Source organism: Vicia villosa, unplaced genomic scaffold (assembly GCF_029867415.1).
Source record: "Vicia villosa cultivar HV-30 ecotype Madison, WI unplaced genomic scaffold, Vvil1.0 ctg.001359F_1_1, whole genome shotgun sequence".
NCBI lineage: Eukaryota > Viridiplantae > Streptophyta > Magnoliopsida > Fabales > Fabaceae > Vicia > Vicia villosa.
The window spans coordinates 45,103-66,497 of NW_026705589.1; the positions used below are offsets into that span (position 1 = coordinate 45,103).

Consider the following 21,395-nt stretch of genomic DNA (forward strand, 5'->3'; position numbering starts at 1 on the left):
TGGGCTATTGTGCTATTTAAGCTCTCTAGATTCCTAGACCAACATAATCTTTGCAATCAATTTATGCTTGTTCCAATAGATGCTTTGTAGCAGTTGTTGATTTATGCTTGGTTCAAAGATGCATCATTTTATGTTCCTGAGAAGTGATATATGTATGACACTATCAAAGTCAGATAGGTTATAAATTTAGGTAGGAGCATTGGATTTCACCGTATATGCTAACATGTATGTTATTTCAATGGATTGCTGACTGATGCCGACAACTTTTTGTTAACGTTTTTTTCAACAATTGTGATATTAAAACTATACTGTATACTTGAAGTTTTATTGAAAGAAATCAATTTCATACTTGTATTGTGAATGGGGAGTCCAAGGAATATGCAAGTGAACTTTGAGTGCTTGAGGTATTGGAGAGTGACATACATTTCTGAAATAACTCTATTGGTTTTTTCAGAGGGGAATCAATTGTATTAATAATATAATTAATGATATATTTATATTATTGTCGGTATTTAAGTTATTCTTTAAAATTTTCATTAAAAATTAATGTTTTTTTAAATTATTTTTTATTTATTTGTCAAAGATATATTAAAATAAGGAAAAATCTTTTCAAAATAAAATTTTAATTTATAATATTATTTAAAATTAATGTTTATTAAAAATTAATATTTTTAAAATTTTAATTTTGTAATAATTTATTAGACATAAGTTAATCCACTTTTAAAATTGGATAGGAACAAAAGAAGAAATATATTTTAAAAAAAAAGAAACTGTCAAACTTTTAAACAATTGTTTCCTTAAATAAAAGATTTCTAAAGTTTGAAAAATGGAAGGATTATATTTTTGTATTTCAAGAGAAAAGTGATTTAAGGAAACAGTTTCAACATTTTTATTAATTAAATTTTTTTCCCAGAATTTTTCCTTAATTTTCAAACATAATTCTATATATAAAATGAAACATATATAATATTATAAAATTAATTTCATGTATATATATATTCAACCCCTTTAATTTTAGGTACATGAAACTAAATTTTTTTCACTATAATAATTAATATATAGCCTATTTTTCTTAAACTAATATTAAGCAAAAGAAGAGGAAATGTTTTAAAAAACCTTACGAAGTGTGTGTGATCTAGCGGTGAAACGCTTGGGTCCTGGAAAGAAAAAAAGTTTACAAAATTTTAAACTATATTATAAATAAATATTTTTTTAAAATAAAATAAAAAAATTGGAATATTGGTTAATTCGGATATGTATATTCGAAAATTCTTGAAAATAAAATATTAAGATACTTTGGATATGCATATCCAAAAATAACTAAACTAAAAATTTAAATGCGTTCGAATATACACATTCAGAAGGTATTTTGGAATTTTCATAAATATTTTTACTCTATATGAATGTATAAAAACATTCAAGACACATAATAGAAAAGTCTTCAAGTTCATGTACATAATAGTAGGCTAAAATTAATGGAAAAATATATTGAATACATATCTCTAAAGTTAGTCTCCATACTCCCACAATTCTCTTAACATTACAATTTTACTTCATATTTTGCATAAAATGTAAAAAATATTTTCCCACATTTTTAAAATTAAAATTTCTCCAACATTTATGAGAAGTCGCTTGGTTGTAAACTTATCCTTCAACCTTGAGGTATTCCGTTTGAGACTTGGCACCAAGAAAAATAAAATTTTGGATTTTCAAAATTTTTAGATGTTAAAAAAGTTGAGACATTGAAAACACACTACTTATTTTTTTCTTCAATTTTTTCAAAAAATACACTTTTAAAAGATGAGAAAAGAAATTAAAAAGAGATCAAGAAGGCGGTGATTGAAAAGTGAAGGAAGAATAAAAGAAAATGACATAAAAAGATAAAATAACATAAAGGAAAGATGAAAGACGTGTTTGTATAATTTAAAATGAAGAATATCTCACAATATTCTAACATAGTACACAATATTTAAAAATATGAGAGAAAATAAATCTTGAAAAGAGGATTAAAAATATAATTACTACCATCAGACTTAAAAAAGCATTGAAAAGATGATTGGAATTATAATTACTACAATCAAATTTAAAAACACGACATAAAAGAAGAATTGAAGAGATTTAAACGTATAAGATAAATGACAAGAAAATAAAAAGAGAAGTGTTTGGAAAGTGTATATCAAAATTTATACTATTTTCGGTCTTAAACCATGTGACTTACTCCATGACCCAAGAATTTTCTTTTGAGAGTTTCACCATCAGTTTGATCTTTTATCATGGAATCAACCCACAACCTTCTTATACCAAATTTTTATTCATATTCTATTTGCAATCTTTATAACAATGTCAATGTTACAATAGAATGATACTCTTGATTTACAATTATGGCACAATCTGATTCAGGCAACAATCACACAACTCTTACTTAATTATTTCGTTATTTCAACACTAAAAATAATATAAAGTGTATAAAATCATTTCTAAGAGCAAAATATCTCATTTCTTGTGTTGTACATAAGTGAACACGATTTTTCTTATATAAGAAAAAAATTGGCAAAAAAAAGATTAAAAAATTAATTCGAGTCATTCTCCAATCAATTAACATGTGACGCTAATTGATTAGACCTTTCAATTTAGGAAAGAAAACAACTAGATTTGGATTCTAATCGATTTAGCACATGTTTGCTTCTACGTTTACAATGCCATTAAACGTGCATTTCTTTAACACTTCAATTTGGAGCTTCTGCTTTTTCACGTTATTTTGCCTTAGAAAGTGTTGCAGATGCACGTTTATTTGGCCAAACGCTCAACCAAACACATACTTAGAGGGTTTTGAATCGATTAGTGAGTGAGTTAGCTGCATAATTAATTAAAGAGTGGTTTTTTGCAAGGTTGTTAAAATCAAATATTTACCTCGACACGCTTTTCTTAGATAAAATCGTAGATTAATATTAAAATTGTACACATTATATATATATATATATATATATATATATATATATATATATATATATATATATATATATATATATATATATATATATATATATATATATATATATATATAGGGGACGACTCAAGTGAGAACACTTGGTTATTATGAGAAATGAGAACAATGAATCACGACCATTAAATTTGATTTTAATGGATTGGATTAGTTTCTCTTTCTAAGATCCAGTCCATTAAATATTAAGGATCTTAGAAAGAGAAATCAATCCAGTCCATTAAAATCAAATTTAATGGTCGTGATTCATTGTTCTCATTTCTCATAATAACCAAGTGTTCTCACTTGAGTCGTCCCCTATATATATATATATATATATATATATATATATATATATATATATATATATATATATATATATATATATATATATATATATATATATATATATATATATATATATAAAACTTGTACACTACTTGAGATCACTTGAGACTTTAAATTATTTCCACTTTGTTTTCCTTCTTCGGATAGTCAAGTTCATCAAACCATAACACTTGGGTTTGCATTTTTAACCACTTAAGTATTGTGCTTGACTTATCATCTGTTATCCTTTTAGTTGTCATCATCAAAAGTTGATGTCTTGATTAAAGGTCTATCACCTGCAAAATAGGTGTAATACGGTGGGAGAACTAACTTTTTGAAAATGTTGCGGATAGCAAGAGTCGCCACCGACTTTTATTTTATCCAATTTGTAAAGGCTAAAAGAATAGAAAAAGACCCTTTAAAAGACTTTGAGTTCGGGGGAGGGGGTAAGTTATACAAAGGGGAGGTATGAGCACCATTTGTATCCATGGTTCTCCATGGGCTCTTAATTGCTTAGCTCACTTTGATTTGTTTGTTTGCTTTGAAAAAGAAAGGACTTTAGCTTGAAAAGAAAGCGTAGCCTTTGACTTTGTTTTGAAAGGAGATGTGAAAAGCATTTGTTTTTTTAGAGCAAGCAATTAGGAGCAACTACCCTAAAAATATAGTCTTCTTGTTCTTTTAGTCTTAAGGGAAAGAGATTATCCATACCATTCAGGGTAGGAAGTCCTTTCATTGGATGTAAGCGGGACATCGAAGGGTCATCATACGGTCATTAAAGGAAACTCGTAGGGATACCTAGCATTCGAAGGGGTTATCATTATTTAATTGTAGGCAACATCGAAGGCAACTTGATGATTTGTTATGAATGTAGGCAACTTGCTAAAAGGTATCCCCACGTTCGAGGGACAAGACCGTATTTCGAAGGCAACAGGCAACAGACAACAAGAAGGATTACCCTAAAAGTGTGTGTGTGCACCAATCACGTGTTGAATTCAGTTATATTATCTTGAATTAGGTGAGCTATGTTCAATTGATCTTGCCACTCCCTATTTACTAACCATGCAGTTAATATCATTCAGAAATTTAAAGTGCGGAAAGTAAAGGTCCTACGCTATTACATGGCTTCGGGATTGGGGATTACAATAAAAACCTGTCGGGGGATGCGGAAAGTAAATTGCGGAAAATAAAAGCTCCTAATTACTATTACATCAAAAGAATGAATAATTGCGACATATACACCTTCTAATATTTAAAAGTAAATGAATAATTAAATAAAAGACGGAAATTAAACAACCATGCGTCAATCACTGGAGTTTGAGATGAGAAGAGAATCGAGAGAAAATTATAGTTAGGAAAGTTGAGATTTTAAGTGAGAATCTAAATCTAATTAATTAAATTAATTAAAACCTAAATTATCCTAATTCTAAATTAACTACCTAATTAAATTAATTAATGTACAAATTAGTAATTTATTTTAATTAAAACCTAAATTCCTAAGTTAATTAATTAAAAAAGATCATGAAATTAATATTATAGTAAAAACCCTAAATTCTAATGATGGTGTGTTTAATTAAGTGATAAATTAACTAAAAGTCCTATTTAAAATAAAGCTAAAAGAAAAATTATCCTAATCCTAATTAGTAGGTTAATTAAAAGTCCTAAATCTAAAAAAAAGCAATTAATTTAAACTAAAATAAAGAAATAAAAACAAAAAAACCAAAAGGTGCTGATGGGCGTTGGATCCAGTGTACATGCGTCCAGAAGGTGTACCGTGGAGCTGCATCCCTGATCCTTCTGATTTGAGTTCGTTGGAGATCTAGTGATTGACGCTTGAAGGTGCGTCGTAAGGATGTGCTAACTGTTGCATTGGATCTGTGAAATACAACATTCAAATAAATGAAAAAAGAATAGGTGACCCCTATGGATCGAGCTTGTGACCTTGGGGATTGTGGATTTTACTTGTAACCAACTAGGCTGCGTTTTCAACGTTATAATTGATTAGTCAACAAAACATAAATATAAAAACAAACACTTATTAGGGACGGTCAAACATAGATCACACGTGGCGCTGACTGGCGAATGATATTTGGAGAGAGGAGTGGGGCTTCGCTGACGAACCAATGGAATGATCCAAAACAGCCACGCTGCAAATTAAAAGGGCTTTGTTCATCGTCTTCGACATGGTTTCCTGCGGATTTTGCTGCGTCTTCTCCTGCGATTTTTGCTGCAACTTTCTGAAACCTTTAAAAACTAAAAAAATGACGTTAGAGTTTTAAACTAAGTGCCCAGTTATTATGAACACGATGCCCTGGACTCATTGGAGGTGTCGTTTGGGTCTAAAAGTTCATGTAGCCATAGAAACGAAAGATCACACCTCTCTTGCCCTAACAATGGTGAAACCTCCATTCTGCATCAAAACTCGTGATTAATGGTTCAAAACAATTCTAAATAACATCATGATCATCAATAAGTATGCCAAGCTTATTTATAATGTGTGTACGACGAGTTTGAATTAAAAAGTTTGGTGTGCAAACCGTAACTTCGAAGGGCATGATTGGGAGCGTTTCAAACTTCTAAAAGCGTAGGGTAGATCTCCTAGGATATCCAGTAAGCGCGTTTGATCATTGGGAATGATTGAAAATGGCTGCCACCTCCAAATCGACTCCTCCCTTTTCTTTAAACATTTGAAGTTTGGTTAAAGTGTTTTAGGGCTCCAAAACGTGAATCCTTATGTTGGGCACGTTGTGGTCTTTATAGTGATGGTAGTAGGTCAATGATTTAAGAAACAAATCATGTGATTGAGAAAGATCAAATTTGATCAAAAAAATCACATATTATTTCCTCTTTTGGATCAATCTTTCTTTATAACCAAGCCAAACGAAATTGGACTTTTCTTGGAGTGTTACTTAGGCTTTTGAATGATCAAAATCAAGACCATATGAATTATTTCAATTACTTTTATATTTTACTTAATTTATTTGCTTTTTAATTGAATAAAATTCAAATAAATATAAATATAAATAATAAAAATATGAGGATGGTCTTAAAGGTCATTTTTTTAGGCCATAAGCATGTTTGGAATCAAAATCTTAGGCCCATTAGTAAAGAAAAATCCATTTGAACCTCATTTGTTTCACAATTTTCATCTAAAATAATCCAACTTTGACAAGACATATCTTCCTCCATTTTTAAGATATGTAAGAGTTCTAGAAATTTTTGGAAAGCTCAAGAGATCCTCTACAAGCCACTTTGGAACATATTTTTCATTTGGATATTTTATCCTGATGATATTGCTCCTGACAAAAAACAACTTTTTGCGATCTTCTAGAAGGACCTGTAATATTTTGGCCCATATCTCTTAAATGGTGCATTTCTTGGCTTTGGGCCCAACTTCAAAGTTGTATAGAATGTAATTTCCTTAAGAATAGCCTTTGGTTGGGGAATTTTTGATAAAGTATGAAAGAGATATGATCAGTCAAAGTTGGATTGACTTTTAGGTTAAAACCCTAAATTAGAAACTTGGACTTTTGATGATTTTGAAGCTTTCCTTGATGAGTCATGATCAACCCTTTATAAAATGAAGAATGTTACTTTAAAATAAGGATGTTGACCAAAAATCAAGAGTTTTGACTATAATTTGACCATAGTTGACTTTTAGGTCAAACTGATCGACTGTCGACCATTTGAGTAGTTGATTGGGCAATCTTGTGAATCAGGGCTTGAAAATTGGCATGATAATACTTAGAAGCATAAGGAGTCATATGAAGTCCATTGGAGACCTTGACTTATCCTTTTTCATCAAGAAATTCAAAACCCTAGTTTTAGGAGCCTTTGATTAGGAGAGTGTGTACTTAGTTGAGTCTTGAGCTTTTGATACTTAGATGAGTCTTGCATGAAAATATGGTGGGCAAATTTTGGGGTATGACAACAGGGTTCCACAACAAAGTAATAATACCTAAAGTTGACATGACACGACTAGGACCCCAAATATTAGAATGAACTAAAGCAAAAGGTGATGCAACACTTTTATTTACTCGTTGACAATAGGAGTGACGGGTATGTTTTCCTAATTGACACGACTGAAACCAAATGACGGAAGCTTAGAAAAACTAAAAATAAAAGACGCATTTTATTAAGGCTAGAGTAACCCAAATGTTGATGTGTAAGGCCTTGAGAAGCAATAGAAACACATGCCACCAGCGGAGATACCATGTTAAGAAACGTGGTTAGGCCTAACTCAATCCTACAAAATCGGCTTTTAGAGTGAGGATTGTCCCCACTTATTAAGATATGCTCAATCCATATATTGTTCGATGTGAGACTCTTAACACACTCCTTCACTCCCAAGACTAGACAATCGGAACGTGAAAATAAATTATGGGAGGCCCAGTAGCGAAAACCTGATAGTAGGTGGGCCTCTAGATCTTAAACGAGGCTCTTGTAACATGTTATAATTGTGTTTATGTGCGTCAAATATGATAACACATGTTGTATATTTATATGTAAATGTGAGTGTACATAATAGAAAATATCATAATTATAATTAAGACTAATTGATTGCTACCAGATTCTTAATAGATGTCATTGCAAAGTCTTCAAACATATTAGGAAAATGCGCTTACAAATTGGTTCAACATCATCATCAAGCGATGAAATAGAAAAAAATCATATTGGATACCTAAAATTGGTGCTTCAGAGCCAAATGATAGTTATGCTGATATTACAATTTCAAATTAGTTCTTAATATCTAATTTTAATTACCAAATTGAAGGCTTTGTTGAAAATGCTTATTCTAATTTGATTAATAACTACAAAGACTCAAATTATTTTTAAAGTAGAGCAATCTTGATTTTCACCATTGAAGTTATATAGATGGTATCAATGATTATGTCATTGAACTTATATCAGGTACTTTATGCCTTTTTTTTATATAATACTTACATAACAGTTTTATTATAAATCCTTTAGACATATGCTCAACATGTTCTAGTTTTTCTATAGGGGGAGAAAATAAATGTCTAAGTTTTAGAATCAACATTAAAGAAAGATTGAAAATATTGATTCATGAGAAACAAAAGCAAAGTTTGACAGTAACAACAAATATGTTATGAAATTTAATAAAATAATAGAAGAGAGAAAGAAAAGAGAGAGTATATTCTATTATTCATATTTTGAGTGTGTGAAATTCAGATACAATATGAGTCCTATTTATAGGACATATGTAATAAATGGAAAATAAACCTGAAATTTACTAATTGAGGAACATTCATAATCATATCATTTATAACACTCCCCTTTGGATGTCCATAAAGAATATGCCTCGTTAAAATATTACTAGAAATAAGCTCAGTGGAAAAAATTCTAATGAAGAAAAAAGAGTACAACATTCTTTGTGAAGGAACTACCTCGTTACTAATCAATACATATTATTAAAAGTAAGAAAAAAATTATAGGGAGATAATCATCCATTATTTATAATGGTCCTCCTTGGATGTTTGTTTAGGATATGCCTCGTTAAAACTTTACTCGAAAAAACACAGTGAAAAAAAAAATCTAGTGAAGGAAAAAGAGTACACTATCCTTTTAAGAAAAATTCATTTCTCCCCCTCAGCTGAACGAATTCATTTCTCCCCTCAGTTGAACGAATATTTCTTTGATGATGAAAACCGATCTTTTTGTACTGAAAGATCTACAAGATTATTACATGAACAAATTTGTTGGAACTTATATCACCACTTTTCTTAAGATCATGAGTGAAAAAGAATTTTGGAAAATGTGTTTTGTTCGATCTCCTTTAATGTAACCATCTTTCAATTGAGTAATGCATGTAGTATTATAGTCATATATGGTTATTGTATTTCTTTTTCCACAAGCCATTTATGTGGGTTGAATTTAGGATCTCAACCAAACACATTCTCAACTTGTCCCATATAGTGCTAAAAGTTCTGCATGATTAGATGAAGTTGTTGCTATTGTTTGTTTCACCGATCTTCATGAAATAGTTGTACCACTACATGTAAAAAAAAACCTATCTTCGTGCTGATAACATGTTATGAAACTGAATAAAATAATAGAAGAGAGAAAGAGAATATATTCTATTATTCATATTCAGAGTGTGTGAGATTCTGATACAATATGAATCTTATTTATAGGACCTATGTGATAAATGAAAAATCAACCTGAAATCTATTAATTGATGGACATCCATAATCATACCATTTATAAAAAAAAAATATTTAAAGAAAATTTTCACCACATATGATAGATAAATTTTCCTTTTTAATTCCTAATATGTTGCAATTCCAATTTTAGATAGAAATATCATTTTTCTAATTTTTTTAAATTTCTTTTTACAGGACGTGAATTATACTCATACACTATCATGAAGTTGTTTTAAGAAAATTTCTTTACCCACCTCCCTATGGGGGTCACCCCCAGCGAAAACCCAAAACTGCCCCTGCTTCGGAGATGCATCTCAGAAGTTATTTTTTTTTTTGAATTTTTTTTGACTTCGGAAATGCATCTCCGAAAACACCAAAAAAGTGGTGTTTTCGGAGATACATTTCCGAAATCAAAAAAATTCAAAACCGTGAATATTTTCGGAAGTTCATTTCCGAAAATATTGCTGCATATACAAATTTCCCTCCTTCACTATTTCATCATTTTTCTCCAAAACTTCCCCAAACCCAATCAATCTCCATCCATTTATCGTCCTAAAATCAAGTTTCAAACCGTTGATCACGTTAAAGGGAGCATAGAAAGCTACAATTTCAAGTAAACATCACTCATTTATTCCCCTATTTCACTACATTGATTGATGAATTTTATGCTGAAACTGATATGGTTCGGAAGTTCATTTCCGAAATATATTACCTAACAAAATTCGGAAATGAACTTCCGAAATATGCCCTGGCAGTAAAAAAAAACTGTTTTGGCCAACTTTTGCTAATTTTTTCATTTGTTAGGTATGGTGCATCCGGACAACATTGTGCAAGACGATGACGCAGTAGTTTCAGTAGTTGTCAGCGTTAATAACGATCCGGTTATCGACGTTAATCCTATGATCAATGCGGTTGATGTTCGGCAAGAATTTACAAATGATCGGAGCTTCAGTAGTCGCGAACAATTGATTGAGTGTGTTCGGAACGAAGCTAGTAAACTTGGATTTGGAATTGTTATTTTAAGGTCGGACAACGGAAATAGTAGGCGGAAAGCTTTCGTTGTTTTGAATTGCAAACGAGGTGAGAGTTATGTACAATCAAACCGGGTGCTAAAACACGACGACACGGGATCGAGAAAGTGCGGGTGTCCTTTTAAGTTGCGTGCTACTCGGAGGGTTGATGATTTATGGCGGTTAACCGTAATTTGTGGAATTCATAATCATGCCTTGGATGTCAAGTTACACGGACATCCAATGGCGTGTCGTTTGTCCCGCGAAGAGAGGAATGTGATATCGGACTTAACGATAGTCAAAGTGGCGCCTCGCTACATACTTGCCGATTTGAAGCGTAAGAAACTGGATAGCGTTTCAAATATCAAACAAGTTTACAATGAACGACACAATCTCAAAGTTTTGAATATGGGCCCTCGGTCGGAAATGCAACAACTTTTGAAACTACTAGGCGATAACAAATATGTTTCAAGCTTCCGAACCTCCAAGGACAAAGTTACGGTGCATGATATTTTTTGGACTCATCCCGAAAGTATCAAATTATTCAACACATTTCCAACCGTTCTAGTCATGGATTCGACGTACAAGACAAACAAATATAGGCTTCCTCTTCTAGAGATAGTCGGTGTGACCTCGACGGACAAGACTTATTCGGTCAGGTTTGCTTTTTTGGAGTGTGAAAAAGAAGACAACTTTACATGGGCCTTGGGAATTTGCAAGTCTTTGTTAGTTGATCAAGAGGTTATGCCAAACGTCATTGTCACCAACCGGGACAATGCTTTGATGAATGCGGCCGATACCGTCTTCCCGACATCTACCGCGTTACTTTGCCGGTATCACATAACTTGCAACGTGAGAAGCAAGTTGAAACCCGCGGTTGGGACAAAAGATAGGCCGGATGAAAATGGTAAAGTTATCAAATCTGGTGTTGTGGTTGATAGGATAATGGCGGCATGGAGGGAAATTTTGGATGCATACTCCGAAGAGGTGTATACCGAGAAATTGGTACACTTTAGGTCTTTGTGTGGTTCCATTAAGACATTTTGTCATTACGTCAAATCCACCATTCTTGACAAAGTTAGAGAAAAAGTCGTGTGCGCTTGGACAAATCGAGTTAGACATCTTGGTTGCACCACGACTAACCGAGTTGAATCCGCACATGCGGTCTTCAAGAGGTGGTTGGGTGATAGCAAGGGAGATTTGTGTCGGGGATGGGACACCGTCAACCAAATGCTCCAAAATCAACACAATGAAATTCAAACATCGTTCGGTCGGAGCAAGACGGTTATGGAACACTGGTATAAGGGCCAAATTCTATTCTCCCAATTGATTTACAACATATCCCGAACGGGTTTGAATTTTTTGTTTCATGAAGCTAAGCGGTCGGAGACCACTGGGCCGGATAGTTCATTATGTGGGTGCATCATTAGAAAGACATACGGCCTTCCATGTGCTTGTATACTTGCAAAAAAGAAGATGTTGAATTCACCAATACGCATGGATGAGGTAGCCGACCATTGGAAGAAGCTTCGTTTTGATGATTTTGACCCGCCGAAAGAAAATGACTCCAAAATCACCATCTCCGACGAGTTGGAAGTGATAATGGAGAAGTTTGCTAAAGCGGATGACACAACGAAAATGCATATAAAAGAACAATTACGAAAAATCGCATTTCCGGAGACCACCGATTTGAAATCGCCATCTCAACCGGTTAAGACGAAAGGTGCACCGAAAAAGTCCAAAATTACACAAGATGACACGTCAACAAAACGATCTCCTTCCTAATTTGAACATGTTGATGCATCGTTCCCGGTTTCACCGACACCGAAGTCAAAGTGTAGTGGTAACAAATGTGCCCGTATTTCGAAGCCACCTCGCACACCGCCGATAAAAAAATCACCCATTGTCTACATTGATGAGATGCCACTTTTTATGCACAAATATATCGATAACATCGTTGATGTTGGAGGCGACGGCAATTGTGGATATCGGGCCGTTGCGGGTTTTCTCGGTAAAGGGGAAAATAATCACACTTTAGTCCGACGGGAACTTATTGCGGAGTTGACTTCGTATCGGGACATCTACGGCCGACTATATGAAAATCAAGAAAACTTTGCGAAAATTCATGATTCACTTGTTCCATCACTTACCGGTATCGCTCCGGTTTCGAAGTGGATGTCATTCCCCGATATGGGTCATCTAATAGCAAGTGCATATGATATTGTATGCGTCGACTTGACGAGGTTTGGACTAAGTGAGACTTTCTTTCCACTTCATAGTCGACCGCCATTGGACGCGTCGGGCCGGATCATATGCATCGAGTATCTACGATCGCGGCACTTCGTCCAAGTGTTTTTGAAACCGGGGTGTCCTATACCGGCTACTTCTTGTCAATGGACGACACATCGTTCAAATGAGGCGGAGACTTGGCCGGATCCTTTCGTTTCAAGAATGACGGAGTTTGAAGAAATGATGAGCCAAGAGCGCGAGCAAAATAGAGAGCGGTCGAAGAACATACCTATTTTGGACTTAGGATCCACCGATTGGTTCGGTGAATTTTAGTTTGTTCCGGATCGTTTTTTGTTTGTAATGACCATTTTTGTATGTATTGTTGTTTATCATGTAAAATCAGACCGATTCAATACATATATAATATAAGTATGTTTTATGTCATCTTTGTCTAATTTATGTTTATTGTGAATTCCATTTGTTCAATTTACACAACACACCAAGCAATCAACAAAATGCAAAATTTTGTTCTGTTTCTGCATAATTCGGAAATGAACTTCCGAAATATGCTAGTCTGCCTCCAATTTTCGGAAGTTCATTTCCGAAAAGTCCCTTGAGGCAGGATAAGGTTTGTTGGGCCATCATTGCTCCAATAAGTCTATAAATACAACACACTCTTCTTCATCCTCTTCACACCACAAAACACAAATGACACAAACCTACCCCCACCTAGCATTCGTCTACTTTGAAACTGGCTACTCGATGTCGTTCCAATTTCGCTTCTCGCGCGACACGCCGTTTGCGGAGTTGATAACGTCGCTCAACACGCTTTTGCACTATCCCGAGAATCGAAAGGTTGTCAGGCTCGAGTACCGCTCGGCATCGCTTAACGACGAGGGACACATTAAGTTCACACCTTTTGAGATCAAGAACGACGAAGATTTAGCAGTTTTGTGGACAACGTTCGACCGATTTTCTTCGAAGGGCCCGATCGAGTTGGACGCGAAACTTCAAAGATCGGCGGACGACGTTATCAAAATGTTGACTCATCCCCACCTACCCGTGTTTAACAATATGTAACTTTAATCTTATGTAATGTGATCAATGTAATCTTCACCCGATTAAATAAAGCGAATCGTTCTTGTTTTTCATCTTTCTTCTGTCCAGACAATATTTCGGAAGTACATTTCCGAATTCCTCCAAGGGGGTGAATTCGGAGATGAACTTCCGAAAACACCACATTTTCTGAAAAATTTTATTTCGGAGATGCATCTCCGAAATCAATATTTTATATTAAAAAAAACACTTTTTCGGAGATACATTTTCGAAAACACATTTTTTTTTTTAAAAAGTACGTTTTTGAAAATGAACTTCCGAAACTAGGGATATTGTGGTAAATTCACCAGAGGTGGCCAAGAAGGTTAGGAGGTGGGTGAAGAAATTTTCTGTTTTAATTCTGATGACATTTTGCTCTTACATTATTACAACTTATTTTAAATGTACTTTTTGAGATTTATTGGCATTTTGCTCATATATGAGTATTTCTAATTTTTTATGACACTTTATTCCACATCAACTACAACTATATTATTTATATAAACTCCATTTTGATTATATTGAAGTGATATTACATGTCATACGACCTTATATTATGACAAAACAAATTGATACGTACGGTATTTTACTAATTTTTATAAAAGAAAAGAGGAAGAAAGTTTTTCTACGGATGAAGAAGAGAATATAAACTAAACTTTTTTCAAAATTTTCTACTCCAGAACACTCCAACTAAGTAGATAATGAATCAAACCAGACCCGAAAGACACCCTTCAAATAAAATTGATGCCACTATAAATGCATTTGCGGTTCCATTTAAGAAATCTCAAAAACTATGTTGCCGCTTGTCAGCTACGGTTGAAAACCATTACTATAAAACCTTGCTCATAGCTACCACTTTGTCATAAACCAACCTACTAGCTACTTTATTCTCCATGGATTCTCAAAATTTTGACTTATTAGCACTTGTCTCCCTTTTACTCTTCATTCTTGTGGCACTGAAAACTGGGAGGAATCTCAAGAAAAAAGGCTCATCTCTTCCAAATCTACCCCCAGGACCATGGAAGTTACCTATTATAGGACACATACACCATCTAGTGACCTCTACACCACATAGAAAATTAAGAGACTTGGCCAAAGTTCATGGACCCTTGATGCAACTACAGCTTGGAGAGATCTTTGCAGTTGTTGTTTCCTCGCCAGATTATGCTAGGGAGGTACTTAAAACACATGATGTTGTATTTGCATCTAGGCCTAAGATTGTATCTATGGACATAATATCATATGGATGCACAGATATTGCATTTTCACCTTATGGAAATTATTGGAGACAGTTGCGAAAAATATGCAAAATGGAGCTTTTAACCGCAAAACGTGTTGGTTCGTTTAGGCCAATAAGGGAAGAAGTGCTTACAAATCTCATCAAAAGGATTGATTCACAGCAAGGGTCAGCCATCAACATCACTCAGCTTGTGGTTTCGTCGACATTTGCTATCATTACAAAGGCTGCATTTGGCAAGGAATGCAGAGTTCAAGAAGAGCTTGCGTCTTTGGGAAATGGAGAATCGGTTGGAGGAGGTTTTGACATAGGTGAACTGTTTCCGTCTGCTAAATGGCTTCAACTTGTTTCTGGTTTGAGGTCAAAAATTGAGAGGTTGCATAGACAAATTGACGAGTTACTAGAAAAGGTCATCATTGAACATAAAGAAGCAAAGTCAAAAGCAAAAGAAGGCCAAGGTGAAGTAGACGAAGATCTAGTCGATGTTCTTCTAAAGTTTCAAGGTGGTAATGATAGTGACGAAGATATATGCTTAACTGACAACAATATCAAAGCTATAATCCTGGTAAGGATAATAAGCCCCTTGAAGTAGAACTTAAATGAGTATTTGATAGTTACCCAATGATCTCTTTGAAATAGAGCAATATTATTATTAGCCATGTTAAAGCATGATTTTTCTACATAAATATTTCAATGGTCTATGATATCCTTGCATTTTACATTTCAGGACATTTTTGGTGCTGGAGGCGATACATCAGCTTCTACCATAGTTTGGGCAATGTCAGAGTTGATAAAGGATCAAAGAGTGATGAAGAAAGCACAAGATGAAGTGAGAGAAATCTTCAACATGAGAGGAAATATTGGTGAAAACTATATAAATGAACTAGAATATTTGAAGTCTATTGTGAAAGAGACATTAAGATTACACCCTCCAGCTCCTCTTTTGCTTCCAAGAGAATGTGGACAAGCATGTGAGATAGATGGGTATCATATACCAATCAAAACCAAAGTAATAGTCAATGCATGGGCAATCGGAAGAGATCCTAAGTACTGGATTGAACCAGAGAGGTTCTATCCAGAAAGATTCATCGGTAGCCCTATTGATTATAAAGGGAGTAATTTTGAGTACATTCCTTTTGGTGCTGGAAGAAGAATGTGCCCGGGCATCACATTCGGTCTGATAAATGTTGAGCTAGCCCTTGCATTGTTGCTGTATCACTTTGAATGGAAGCTTCCCAATGGAATGAAAGGTGAGGATTTGGACATGACTGAGCAATTTGGAGCTAGCATCAAAAGAAAACATGACTTGTACTTGATACCCACTTCTCCTCTTCCTTCTGTTGTAAGCTAAACCATACAAGCAAAAGCTATAGCCTATAAGTATAACCTTGAATTTGTTATTTCATGTTGGCTTTTGAAATAAAAATGGGGAACCAATTGTAAAACAAAATCAATTCACAAGGTAAATGAATAATTACTGCTGTAATAGTTGAACATAGAGGATAATTACAAGGTAAATGCACAAGGAACCAATTGTTTTTGGTGCAAATGTATCTTCTTTCTCCTGAATGCCCTTTTCTTTTTCCTTTTGAAAACTTAAATTTGGTTCTATATACCCGAAAATAACATGGTCATTATGTGCCTGGCTAATACAAATTCTTAAGATAGAGCCCCATACCAACCATAAATGTAAAATTTAAAAATATTCATCAACCATATAATCAATATATTCAATGCAACTATGCAAATCACTCGGCTAACACTTGCCTTTTTAGGTGCATGGTCCATGTGTGTGAAATGAATAATGAAAAAAAATTGTGAAACAAGTAGAATTGAAGTTTCAATCCTTGATTTGAGGAAGAAATAATTAGCTAAAGCAATTATTTGAGGACAGAAATAGTTTAAAAAGAGATTCAGAAAATAGAGACCTACGCTAGTACCACCCTGAATCTCTAGATTGAAAGAAAGCATGTCTTCCTCGAGCAAGGTTTCAAGGTCATCAAAATAGAGATGCTTTTTAGATTAAGTGAACGGAGAAAACACGTCCGGTGGTTGTTGAGATTTGAGGTGAGAGTTACTTACAGCCACCGCGGCTCGGAGAGCAGGGCAACCACTGAAAATGAAGCCAATTGTTTTGTTGAATAATTGTGAAACCGTGAAATTATCGGTATGAGATGAGATAGAGACTGCATAAATCTCAAGCTTGGTTGGGACTTGATAAATAGCATGGAAAGATGGGCTATCCTTTTCGGAAGGAGAATCTTTAAGACCAAAGGAATCATCAAGTATTATTGTTGGTGATATTCTAGATGTGGTATGTGATAAATTATGGTGTTGCAGTATTCTGCAGAGGAAAACTGGATTTAGTCACTTTTTGCATCATACTTCCATTGGTGGAAGATATGCTTTAAAACTGCACAGGACACTTTTCTCATTATACTTCCACTGGTGGAAGATGTGCTTTAAAACTGCTATTTTATTGAATTCACCACCAACTGCTATATCTCTCTTAGCATTACAAAGCCTTTATATAGGCTTGAATCAAAACTGACATAGAATACAATAAGATGATAATTAAGATGAGGACTCTTGGTTCTCTCAATCTTAATGTTACAACTCTAACATAACTCTAAATAAAGACAATAATTAGAATTTGATGGTTGCAATTCTCTCATAATTCTTACTAAAGATAGTGGTGGTTACAACACATTAATTTTAACACTCCCCCTTAATGTGTTGCTCTTTAACTCTCATTGCTTCTCTAAGTTGTTGAAATCTTTCTCTTGGTAGTGCTTTAGTAAAAATGTCTGCAAGCTGCTCTTGTGAACTGCAGAACACTAACTGCACATCGCCATCTTCGATCACACTTCGAATGAAGTGGTGCTTTATATTAATATGTCTTGTTCGACTGTGGAAAACAGGATTCTTCGCCATGGCTATTTCTGATTTATTGTCACAGTGAAGCAGCAGACTTTCTTCTTGCTTTTCTCCGATATCTTCAAGTATTCTTCTCAACCACAATGATTGTTGTGTAGCCAAACCAACTGTCAAATATTATGCTTCAGCTGAAGATTTCGCTACAGTGTCTTGTTTCTTCGAACACCAAGAAATTACTCCTGAACCTAGGCTGAACACATAACCAGAAGTGCTTTTCATGTCATCAACACTTCCAGCCCAATCACTGTCACAATAGCCTTTAATTTCGAGTTTAGAATTCTTTTCAAACCTGATTCCATGTTCCATGGTTCCCATGACATACCTTAGAACTCGTTTTGCTGCTCCAAGATGTAAATGACTTGGTTTACTCGTGAACCTTGAGAGTAAACTAGCAGCGAACATTAAGTCGGGTCGTGTAGCTGTTAGATAAAACAAACTTCCAACCAAACTTCTATACATGCTTGCATCTACTAATCTTCCACCATCTTCCTTCTTTAATTTTTCATTCACCACTAAAGGAATATCAACAGGTTTGCAGCCACTCATGCCAAACTTTTTCAAAATATTTTCAGCATATCTCCTTTGACAAATAAAAACCCCATATTCATCTTGGTAAACCTCAATACCAAGAAAATGATGCAGCAATCCAAGATCACTCATCTCATATTTTTTCATCATTTCTATTTTAAAATTTTCATCCATTTTCTTGTTGTTACCCGTATACACCAAATCATCAACTTAAAGGGCAACAAGAAGGATATCATCTTTACCTTGATGCTTCACATACATGGTATGCTCACTCTGACTTCTTTGAAATCCTTGTTGAATGAAGTAGCTGTCAATTTCACTATACCACGCTCTAGGGGCTTGTTTCAATCCATAGAGAGCTTTCTTCAACTTGTAAACTTTTTCTTCTTGGCCTTTAGTCACAAAGCCTTGAGGTTGCTGCACATATACCTCTTCTTTTAATTCTCCATTCAGGAAAGCTGACTTCACATCAAGTTGGTACAGGTTCCACCCTTTCTGAGCTGCTAATGCAATAACTGTTCACATACAGTATCCAATCTTGCAACTGGGGAAAAAGTTTCACTATAGTCAATTCCAGGATGTTGTGCATATCCTTTTACTACCAATCTAGCCTTGGCTCTTTGAATTGACTCATCTGGATTATACTTTAATTTGTACACCCACTTTACTCCAATAGCTTCTTTGTCATTTGGTTTTTCAACTAGCTGCCATGTTTTGTTTTTCTCAATGGCATTTATCTCTTCTTGCATCGCATTCCTCCAAACATCTTCTTTGATTGCTTCATCAAAATTTTCTGGTTCCACAACACAATAGTTGCATCTTGCATAAATATCACTTAAATCCTTCAATTTTATTGGAGTTGAGCTGGGAGATGATGAACTTGAACTTGGTGAACTTGGAGAGGATGGGGAACTTGGTGTACATGGAGCTGGTTGCTCATTCTCAGCTGCTGAATTTTGTTGTTGTAATATGATTGCAGGGACTATTTTCTCCTTCATTATGTCTTCTTCCCAATTCCAAGAAGCATTCTCATCAAATACAGCATCCCGACTAATGATCACCTTGTTTGTCTTCAAGTTGTAAAGTCTATAGCCCTTTGACATGGAACTATAGCCAATAAAGACACATCTTTCACTTGTTTCTTCTAGCTTTGTCCTCTTTTGTTTTGCAATTTGAGCATAGCAAACACATCCAAAAAATTTAAGATGGTTCACCGACGGTGTTCTTCCACTTTAGGCTTCAAATGGAGTCTTTTTTCATACGGCCTTTGTTGGACACCTGTTCATCAAATACATAGCAGTGTTAACGGCCTCGGGCCAAAAGGTTTTAGGTAAACCTTTCTCAAGTAGCATAGATTTCGCCATCTCCATCACAGTTTGGTTCTTTCTTTCAGATACACCATTTTTGCTGAGGTGTATAGCCAACAGTGAGCTGTCTTTCAACACCTTCATCTTCACAAAATTTGTGAAATTCATTTGAGGTGTACTCCTTCCCTCGATCACTTCTCAGCATCTTTATAAATCTGCCACTTTGTTTTTCAACTAATGCTTTAAATTTCTTAAAGATTACAAACGCTTCAGATTTTTGTCTCATGAAATATACCCAAGTCATGCGGGTAAAGTCGTCAATAAACAAGATAAAGTACCTGTTTTTGCCATGAGACAAAGTATTCATAGGACCACACACATCTGTGTGTACAAGTTCCAACACTTGTTTGGCTCTCCATGCATTTTCCTTTGGAAATGGTTGCCGATGGTGTTTGTCAAGGACACATCCTTCACACACACCAGATTTTTCTTCGATTCTTGGCAGCCCATACACCATCTTCTTTTGATAGAGTAACTTGAGACTTTCGTAATTCAAATGTCCAAGTCTCCTGTGCCATAAACACGAGTCATTCTCTTCTCTGGCCATCATGCTTACATTTTTCTCATAGTTGAAAGATAGTGGAAAGCTCCTGTTGCTAGTCATCTTCACAACGACAACACTTCTTCTTTCTGAGTCAAAAATTCTGCATTCTCTATTCTCAAAGTTTAGAGAATAGCCGTGCTCCAGAAGTTGTCCAATGCTAAGCAAATTTTCGTCTAATTCTGGCACATAAAGCGTGTCATGTATGACTTTGCTTCCTTGCTTCGTGGTTACTCCAATGCTTCCTTTCCCTTTCACTTCGACATGTTCTCCATTGCCCAATTTAACTTTTGAGCCAAATGAAGAATCAATGTTTATAAATGCTTCCTTCTGTCCAGTCATATGGTTGCTACAACCGCTGTCCAAATACCAAACATTTTTACCTTCTTCATGCAATGATTTTTGACAAGCAAAAAACAAATTTCCTTCATCAGATTCTCCTTCTGCGTACGAAGCATGTTGCTGATTTGCAAGACGGAAATCCTTTTGAAGGTGCCCGAATCTCTTGCAATTGTGACATTGCGGTTTGTCTTTGTTCCAACAGTCCTTCTCGTCATGAGTGCCGCTGTTACAAATTTTGCATCATTTGTTTGATGCTTCATTCCATCTTTCGCCATTTGCGCCTCTTCCAGATCTGCCACGTGAGTTTCGACCTCTGCCTCTTCCAAATCTGCCACCTCTAGAAGACTCACCTCTAGTTTGTATTTGGGGCTTATTTTCACCATTGTTGGGCTGAATGTTGAGTTTAGATTGAAAGGCACTCTCAATTGATTTTTCAGAATGTCGTAACATCCTTTGCTCGTAGGATCTCAAAGACCCCATCAACCCTTGAACAGTCAAGGTTGATAGATCCTTGGTTTCTTCTATCACACCCACCATTGGGTCAAATCTTGCTGTCAAACTAATCAGAATTTTGTCAATAATTCTGCGATCTTCTATCGTATCACCATGCGACTTCATCTAATTCACCAACTCGGAGAGTC

General features: G+C 34.7%; 1 protein-coding gene across 1 annotated transcript; it reads left to right on the forward strand.

Moving 5' to 3' along the window:
• Positions 1 to 14,529: 14,529 nt before the first annotated feature.
• Positions 14,530 to 16,588, forward strand: LOC131634818 (cytochrome P450 71D11-like). The gene is made up of 2 exons (XM_058905443.1): positions 14,530 to 15,604; positions 15,767 to 16,588. Exons 1-2 carry the CDS (start codon positions 14,696 to 14,698, stop codon positions 16,388 to 16,390), a joined length of 1,533 nt encoding a protein of 510 aa, XP_058761426.1. The 5' UTR covers positions 14,530 to 14,695; the 3' UTR covers positions 16,391 to 16,588.
• Positions 16,589 to 21,395: the final 4,807 nt, after the last annotated feature.

Bases quoted from the DNA above. Each gene is read 5' to 3' on its own strand.
- LOC131634818 (XM_058905443.1), top strand. From the start codon at position 14,696: ATGGATTCTCAAAATTTTGACTTATTAGCACTTGTCTCCCTTTTACTC. The intron at 15,605-15,766 runs GTAAGGATAATA...TTTACATTTCAG, and splicing joins ATATCAAAGCTATAATCCTG to GACATTTTTGGTGCTGGAGG.